The sequence below is a fragment of the Trypanosoma melophagium genome (genome assembly GCF_022059095.1).
Source record: "Trypanosoma melophagium isolate St. Kilda chromosome Unknown ctg35segment0, whole genome shotgun sequence".
Classification (NCBI taxonomy): Eukaryota; Euglenozoa; class Kinetoplastea; order Trypanosomatida; family Trypanosomatidae; genus Trypanosoma; species Trypanosoma melophagium.
The window spans coordinates 360,790-370,000 of NW_027125172.1; the positions used below are offsets into that span (position 1 = coordinate 360,790).

At 39.5% G+C, this 9,211-nt stretch overlaps 3 protein-coding genes across 3 annotated transcripts in view; all 3 read right to left on the reverse strand.

Annotated features, from left to right (window-relative positions):
- Positions 1 to 2,585: 2,585 nt before the first annotated feature.
- LSM04_009379 (Protein kinase domain) lies at positions 2,586 to 4,025 on the reverse strand (the record flags this gene model as incomplete). Its single annotated transcript, XM_067338743.1, has 1 exon — positions 2,586 to 4,025. The coding sequence occupies one exon, from the start codon at positions 4,023 to 4,025 to the stop codon at positions 2,586 to 2,588; it is 1,440 nt and encodes a 479-aa protein (XP_067188792.1).
- A 1,965-nt stretch (positions 4,026 to 5,990) lies between these two features.
- Positions 5,991 to 7,805, reverse strand: LSM04_004338 (uncharacterized protein; the record flags this gene model as incomplete). The annotated part of the gene is made up of 1 exon (XM_067338745.1): positions 5,991 to 7,805. One exon carries the CDS (start codon positions 7,803 to 7,805, stop codon positions 5,991 to 5,993), a length of 1,815 nt encoding a protein of 604 aa, XP_067188673.1.
- A 611-nt stretch (positions 7,806 to 8,416) lies between these two features.
- LSM04_008654 (uncharacterized protein) overlaps positions 8,417 to 9,211 on the reverse strand; it is a gene marked incomplete at both ends in the record, with an annotated part of 4,215 nt that continues 3,420 nt past the window's right edge. The window contains one exon of the mRNA XM_067338746.1: positions 8,417 to 9,211. This exon is cut by the window's right edge and continues 3,420 nt beyond it. Coding sequence (XP_067188777.1) covers positions 8,417 to 9,211 — 795 coding nt within the window.

The window sequence follows — 9,211 nt, forward strand, 5'->3', positions numbered from 1 at the left end:
TTTTTTCCTATTTCATTTTATCTTCTCATTCAGTCACTCTCGGTCCATCTTCCCTACTCCTGTCCTTTGTTTCACCTTATTTTCATTCATTTCATTTTGCTTTCTTAAGCATTGCTCGGGAAAACAAGGACAGAATTACTGGCTGTTTTCCATTGGGTTAATACTCATACGCAAGAGAAAGTGGAAAATAATAATAATAATAATGATAATAATAATAATAATAATAATAATAATAATAATTTCTTCTTCCCTCTCTTTACTTTTTTGGTCCTCTTCTTTTTTTAACCAACAACAGCGAAACACAGAAACGTGAGTCTATGTAATGATTAAGAGCAAGAAAATGATAATGAGGGGAAAAAGACGACGACTTATAAAAAAAGAAGCAAAAAAAAAGATCGAAAAAAGTAGCAATATCTAACGGAAAAGTAATAAAAGAAACAAACAAACAAACAAAAAAAAAAAAAAACAGTACATTAAAGCAAAAAAAAAAAAAAACAGCAACAACTGCAACAACAAGGAAAGACACCTATAGATGTGTGCATCCTCTCCCCTTCTGACTTCACACAGACCCCCCAATGCATCTTTTCTTTTCTTTTTTCCCTCTTTTTTCCCTTTCTTACCCCTATCCTCTTATAAATTGCTTTTTTTTCTCTTCTTTCCCCATTCTTCATTTTTCCTCTCTTCCCTTTCTCTCTGCAATACATACAATCATCTCAGCATCCGTGAGGCCTGAGGTAAGGCGGGTGGCCTTTCATGCCCACAATAGCAGCGGCACCAACAGGAGTGAAGATGCAAATTAGGTAACAAAAAAAAAGAAAGAAAAGAAAAAGATATGAAGAATCAAACAAAAGATCCCATCGGAAGAAGAAGAAGAAGAAGAAGAAAAAACGAGATGGAAACCACATGAACCACGACAAAAAGAGAAATAAACATGTTCAAAGTAAAGTGGTAGTGGCTCCACCTTGATCCTGCCAAATGATATTGGAAAATGATATAGGGATTGCATCTAAACGCAACAACGCACAGTATTACCCATAGACATACAAATATAAATTAGAAACGAGAAATACAAAAACGAAATGGGAGAGGCGAAGAATAAAAATAAATAATGGAAGGCAGATAATCCCCATTCCAATTTTTCGTCTTTTCATATTTTTTCTTTGCCTCACCTGATCTAACTACATCCTCATTCGTATTTCCATTTTATACGTTCTTTCATCAAAATTGCATACGTTTCCGTATAGTTATGCAAGGGGAATCAGAGAAAAATGATAACATTCATCCAGTTCATTGAAAGGTAAGTCTTTCTTTGATATTGTTGTCGATGTTAAAAAGTGAGGGAAATAAAATAGTTACAATTTCTTTTTTTAATATACGGAACACGGAAAAAAAAAAGAAAGAGAGAACAATAATAATAAAAAAACTCTAGATATTCTAAAAATGTGGACAGAAAACAAAATGATATGGAAACACACAAAACAAGAAAAAAAAAGACCAATCTTCAAGTACAATCCCCAAAAAACAATAGGGACCTACCCAATTAAAAAATGACTCTGCAAAAATCCATGCCCCATATCACTCTTCTACCATTCTCTCAGCTTGATATTCACGAGTTATATCAATATCTCCTTGCACCCTTATATATATATATATATATATATATATATATATATATATATATTCAGAAGGGGCTATTACGCGCCTACGTACGTAAAGGAAAGCGATGTGTGAGTATGTGTAAAGGGGGGATAGAACCAAACAATAACAAAATAAAAACAAAAACAAAGAAAAGTGAGAAAAATCTCTTTTACCTGTCCTCCTTCCCACCTCATTATCCTCCATATTTCTATTAATTTATCTATCTTCTCTGTTTAACTCCAGGAATATCAGAAAAATGGATAGCAAGAGACGCAAAATCAGGAAACCAGGAAATAAAAGAGAAAGAATTTATGTATCGATCTTATTTTTTCCCCTTTCTCTACCCATTTCACTTCTGAATCTCTTACCTTTTCATCTGTTATATGTAAATTTCCTTCATTCTTTCGTTCATGAAAAACGTGGTTCACTTTATTCACATTTCTCTTTGCGCTTTCCTCTTTTTTTTTCATTTTTAAAATTAGCGTATAATAGTCAGGGGAAATCCACGCCCCCCTCAGATAGACGGAAAACAGAGAAGATATAAATGAACACATGAGTCGTTAGATATCTCCGCACAGCACAAAAACAAAGGAAAAAGGTACAGATTAAGTAGAACAGACCCTAAAAAAGAATATCAAAGAAAAAAACATACGTACAATTCCGAAAATGAATGCATATCTTAGAGGTTAAAGTACTTCTTCAAGCTTTTCTACACATTGTAAACTCTTCCAATAGACCAAACTGGATGTCTTAGTTCGAAATAAGGAAAAAAACCACAAAAAACACACAAAGCATGAAAGTTCACACATTGTTTGCAGAGAGAGAGAGAGAGATAACAAGATTTTTGTTGTTACATCTCACTCTCTCTCTTTCTTCCCCCTTTTTTTCCTTTCCTCCTTTCCCTATACAAACACCACATACTCACGGACACGTTTTTCTTTTTCACATTACATGAGTGGTGTGGGGCGCAGAGCGGGGCGGTTGTCAGGGAAATTGGGGTGTTGGCGGGACTCGGGGTAGTACTTCAGCACATACGGGTGTGTCGTCATTTGGCGTGCCGTCAACCGCTTCTGGCGGTCGTAGTGCAGCAGGCCGTAGATGAGATCGCAGAGCAGCGGCTCTGCCACAACATCCCGCACCGCCCGTGCACGTGCAATGCGGGCGAGATGCTTCGGGTCGGTGCAGGGCCGCAGCTGCCCGGCGGAGTTGTACAACATCCGCGCCTCCTCCGTGCCGCAGCGGCCGGCCCACTCCGACGGCAGGCGGCCGAGTGTCTTCTCCATCAGGTGCAGGTGCTCCAGATTGTCGTGGGTGTCGTAGAGCAGTTTGCCCGTGTGCAGCTCGTAGATGATGCATCCCATCGACCACATGTCGGTGGAGTACATCCAGCCGAGGCCGAGCACCACCTCCGGGCTGCGGTAGTGCCGCGTTGAGACAATCGCCGTCCGGCTGTGGCGCTCGTCGCAGCAGCCGCCGAGATCGCAGATGCGAATGCGGCACGGGTCGGGCGGTGTGGTCTTGCGGGTGACGGGGTCGACGGCGGCCTCGCCGGTCTCGAGCAGCATGTTCTCCGGCTTCAGGTCGGTGTGCATGAGGCGCAGTTCCGTGTGGAAGTAGTCGAGGGCGGTGCCCGCCTGGAAGATGATCTGCGCCAGGTGGCGGTGGCTGAAGGCGCCGTGCTTCATGATCCAGTCCAGCAGGCACGGGCCGTACTTGGGCATCACAATGCACATGTGGCCCGTCTCATTCTGGAAGTACCGCTGTATCTTCATCAGCGGAAAGCGGTCGGCGGCGTCAGCCTGGCGCACCCTCTCCATGAACTGAATCTCAATCTTCGCATCACGCGTGTACTTGGGCACATTACGCACAATCTTCACCGCACAGTACTCCTTCCGCTTGCGGTCCCACGCCTCCACCACCTTGCCAAAGGTTCCCTCACCCAGAAGGGAGAGAATCTTAAATCGCTGCGTTGACACATCAATATCTTCACCAAGTACAACGTAAAAGTGACCCTCTTCTCGACTCTGGTGGGGAAGGGCGTATGTCACCTTTTTCTTTTTCTGTGGCGGTTGTACCTCTATAACGCGGTTTGCCCCGGAAGAGGTTTGATTCACGTTGTTGTTGTTGTTGGTACTAGGTGTTGTGGCATTTTTATTGACAGCATCTTTTGGTTGTTGTGTCCGGACCACATCTGTAGATATTGCTGTATCATGATCACGTTTACTTCCAGATCGGCGGGCACTGTTGGTGGATTGACTTGTTGTCATTGTAGAACGTGCACTGTCGAGGGCTTTTGCGTTGCTGCCTGCGGCCACATTAGCCAGTCCGGCAGTATATTGGAGAAGACCACTTCGAGCAGTGTTTGAATTGCTTCCCATGCTGTCCATAGTATTCTGATTAACTTTGTCTGTTTGTGTTTTTATTGTTTATATATATATATATTTGTAGATATGTCTCTACCTTATGTTTTTTTTTTGTGATGGACGCAAAAGAAGCGATGACTCTAACAAAGAATAGGAGGTAACGTGAAAACGGTAGATATAACCCTTTTCACTGTTTTTATTATTGTTTTCTACTTATTTATCTCTACTTTTCTTCCTTTTTATTATTTTCCCCTACACTCTGTTTCCTTTTAAATTTCTCTTTGTTATCTGTTTCTTTTCTTTTCTCTCTAGTGCAAAGGCGCGGCTTTGCGTTTTGTGTATGCGTGAGAACGTTAAGGGAGTAGTTATTAGCTTCTGCGCGTGTTTGTATGGGGGTCGCACAAAATTCCCGCCTCTATAGTCAGAAAAAACAAAGATAAATAGAAATAAATAATAAAGAAAGAAAGAAAGAAAGAAAGAAAGAAAGAAAGAAAAAAAAAATAATTTCAAACCTCATACATGCAGTAGGAGAAGGTAAAAGGGTACAATAAACAGTAGAATCAGAAGAACAAAAAAGTAATCAGATTAACTAAAAACAATAATAATAAAGAAGGGACAATAGATATTATTTGAATACCCCCACCTCATCAAATACCGTAGCAAAACGAATAAACACACAGATAGAGAGCAAGTATCTAGTTTGAAAAAAAAAACTCTTCAAGGGTTCGTCTTTCACTTACGCTTTTAAATGGAGATACACAGGCCATATATATATAGTCTGCGTATAAATGTGTGAAATGTAGTCACGAAGTTTTCTCCAAAAAAGAAAACAAAAGGAAAAAACCGCAAGATTCGCAGTGATTTAAGATATCTGCCAAATTTAAATAAAATCTCAGATACCTTGAGATGTTGTGTGAGTGGATAAAGGAAACACTGAAATACAGAAACACAGACACAATGATAAAAAAGACACACACCTTGACTGAAGCTATATATTTACAGGATAAATGACGGATTAATGGCTGTGCCCGGTTAGTTCTTTTCGCCTTCTGTTTGTTTGTTTTTTCCGCCCAACCTGAATACAAAGAGACATAAAACATAAATACATATGCCCTTTGCATTCCTCATTTAAGTGCCTTGATTCTCAGTACAATAAAATATTTACACATGTTCATTAGAAAAAGTTCTCCACATTTAAATTGAGAGCAAGTACTTTTAAAGGTAGCAAATAAGCAAACTGAAGAAAATAATTGGAAAAAAAAAAAAAAACAACAACCACACATCGAATTTTATGTTTTTTTTTTTCTTTCTTCCAAAACACTCTGTTAATAAAACCGCACAAAAATTGAATACTTGTTTTCATCATCTAACCTTCTTTAGATTCTTTTCCCCCATTTTTCTCGATTTCCTTAGGGATTTTTCTTTTTATCCTTCTTTTTCGTCTTCTCGGTCTTCATTGGCTATTTCATGTTGTACCGATGAGGAGGAATGTATAAATGTGGAAGTACGCACGATAAAGGGGGAAAAAGAGAGTCAGATGAAAAGCAAAAAAAAGAAAACCATCATACACACACATATTGAATGATTAAAAAAAAATGAAATTGGTTAATACAGTTTGTTTTTATTTTATTTTGTAAATATTTTTTCCCCTCTTTTAAATTCAACTGCTTATTACTGTTACATCTATGACAGGAACGGGTCAAGGCTATTTTCACTCATTATTTTTTCTTTGGAAAAAAAAAGAAGAAAGAAAAATGTTTTTTTTTTTTCGTATTATCTGTTCAACTGTTAAATTCGTACAGTATGTCCCGGCTTGTTTATATTGTATCCATTATCACTGGATCGTATTGAGAGATAGCACTTCCAATGATACCTTTTTTTGTTGTTTACAATCTACAAGCAAAAAACAGTCGAGTGTCTTTCTTACTCTATCATTGACTTCACACTCAATCTAGACATTGTGGGTGTATTGAGTGACATTTCATCAAATTAGGACTCATCTGTAGAGAGAACAGAGCCAACGAGAGAGTACCATCTCGGCATCTTTCCACTACCACTTCCTAAACGTAGCATGAGTAGTATAACCAACGCATTTTCAGAAATGTTTTGTAGTACTAATAATACCAGTGTAAGGAGAGCATTGTAGCGAAGTTGATCAAAGAGTTGAAGAACTTGATACATTGTCAAGGATGCTAGAAGCAGTGTTCCAATAAGGAAAGTGCGTAGAAAACTCTGTTTTGTTAGTACATTTCCAATTCGACTAAGACACTCTACACCACTTACCGTCCACAGTAGAACTAATAGTGAATTATTCACAAGTGCGAGAATACTTAACGTGCGTGGGAGATACAATCGCCCTGCCATTGGTTGTATTGCGGGTGTTTTGCATACTGCCATCTCTGAAAGCCGTTCATAACAATGTAGTATATCCTCACGTGCAGCGAGTATCACACAAAGTATAGTCACTATTAAGAAAATAAACACAAATGGCACAAATATACGCAACCGCAATGCAACACGCCAACCAAAAAGACGTGACCAACGTGTTATTGCACTAGAATCTGTGTCTGCGGCATCCTCAGGTGGAACACGTCCAATAATCCAATGAATAAGAGCAGAAACACACTCCATACAACCCCTACTACTATCTCTGCTACCTTGATCAGTTCCAATGGTATTACTGGTAGAACGGCCATCTAAGAAAGGAAGAGCAGCAGCAGCAGCACTAGCAGGAGGAAGAGGAGGAGCTGTAATAAGACCATCAGCATCTGCATAACCACTACCACTACCAAACCCACTACTAGCGCAACTACCACTACTACTATAACTGCAGCTAATATCATGTTCTCCCTCCCAATTTGCCTTAGGTACGGTTGCAACATCACACATATTACTATAACTATTACTATTCACTTCTCGACTACGGACATGATTCTTTCCAATTGCACATTCATCCCATTCTGCTGGTGTTTGACACGTACTTCGAAGCTCAATATCAAGAAGAGAATAATTTCCCTGTACCGTACCTGTAAAGAGTCCCTGAGCATTACCTTTACAAGGCGTACTATTACTCTGACTTGCAGTGTGTCCCTTTCCAACATTTACCACATGTATAAAGGGTTTACCATACAATCTTCCAATATTGCCCTGTTCTCTGGGATTGTTTTGCCTGTAGTTTGACCGCACATCTTCCCCTTCTAAAGCAGAGTACATATCATCATCTCGTCCTACATCATTACTGAAACCAGATACCCCCTCAAGACGCAGAAAAGGCATGTGAAACTTATCACCACGTGTTCCTTCTCCTCCTTCCACAGATTTAACTATTTCAACCTCTTCCTTTTTCTTACGTCTGTGTGAACCCAGACCTCTTGTTCGTTCCTTTAACTGCCTCTCGCCTCGACTACGCGTTGCTCCTTGATCCAGAGTTACTGGTGCCGATTCTAGTGTTGCCGCTGGTGTTGATACAACAACGCAGAACAGTACTACCGCCATTGGTCGCACAAATTGCACAATGATGATGTTAAACAGAAATTCAGGAAGTAATCGCCACAGTTCTGCAGGGGCGAAGAGTTCCAACTGGCCGAGTCCGGAGTAGCCAGCGGCCCACAGTCCAAGTAACACCATAATCGCCACTTTCACCATAACGAGAGGCGAGGCTAAAGGATGATGACGGTCCTCAAGGAGTGTGTGAATGCGGGAGAAGCAGCCAACGGCGGTAACAGCCCAAATAAAGACAAAGATAGCCGCAATGAGTGTATCCCGCGGGTGCCGCTCCTCCGGGATCCCTTCTTCAGACTTCATCATATTTCCCAAGCCTTCACACAGAGGTTTTTTTTTTCCTCTCGTTGTGTAAGAAAAATAATAAAATAAACAACTATTTATATTTTCCGCACAGGAATAAAAGCAACCAACACAGATACAAGAAGAAAGGAAAGAAACAAAGAAAGAAAGGGAAAAGGAAAAGGAGATATAGGATGGAAGAATGTGGATCTACACAATTTTCTCACTCCCCACTTACTCACTCACTCACTTTGCTCCACTACTTGGATTAATACCTAGAAATACGCCTTATTTCAGTCCAATCTTCCTACACTGCAGAAAGTACAAAAAGAAAAAAAAGCGAAAATGAGAGAAAGCGAACAAGAGAAGAGTGAAGAGTAGGAAGAAAAAAAAAAAAAAAACAGCAACAATGATAATAAAAAAAAAAATCGTTATCCCAGCAATGAAGTAAAGGAAGACACAAAAAAAAAACAAAAAACATACAGTGATAACCATCAGGCAAGAAAGCGAAGATATACACAAACAAGAAGAACCAAAGAAAAAAAAAAAAAGAAACATTAGCACTAGAGATCTTCCACCATCATTACATATATAATACCCATAAGAAAAAAATAACAGAAGGTTTTCATTACTCACAATTCATGAAGTTCAGCATCACTTTCAGTTTCACCTCCCGATCCACCTATAAGCAATACGTCTGCAAAGGCATTTACCACTGCATGTAATAACAGTCGTGTTGGTACTACTTTTACGGTCATCCCATTTAATTTCCTCAAGTCATCCATTAGTGCGAGTTCTGTGAATACTTTAGACATCTGTTCTAGTTGCCTTTCTAGACCTGTAGCTGACCCCTCGTTTTCACCATCACTTGTTTTTCCTTCTTCTACTGTCTGATTTTGCTTCTGCATAGATACGCCAGAAGAAACGGATGATGGTGATGATAAAGCAACTGGGGGCTGATATTCTGTATTACTAGAACTTTGTAATGTGCTCTGTGGTGCAGTTTGTACTGATGCTGTTGACGTACACGAAGCAACGTCACTATTATCATTACTATCATCATCATTATCGTTATTATTATTATTATTATTATTATTATTATTATTATTATTATTATTATTTAATTGCTCCCCCGCCTGTAGTTGGCAAAAATAGGCATAATGTGTGAGAAAAGGTCGTAATCGACGTAAATTGCATTCCAATAAACGCAAAAGTGTCTCTACATTCATACCTGGTTTTCCCCAAAGTAATGCAACCGTGTGATGAAATACAAATTGCATAAGAGCTTCAAAGGGAACAACACGCTCAGTAACGATAAATCGCGTAGGAAACACGTTAGAATGATCAATGTAGCTTTGTTTCATATGATGAAATGAGGAAGAGTCATTAGAAGTTGGTACTGAACCTGGCGAAAGTGGTAAAAACTC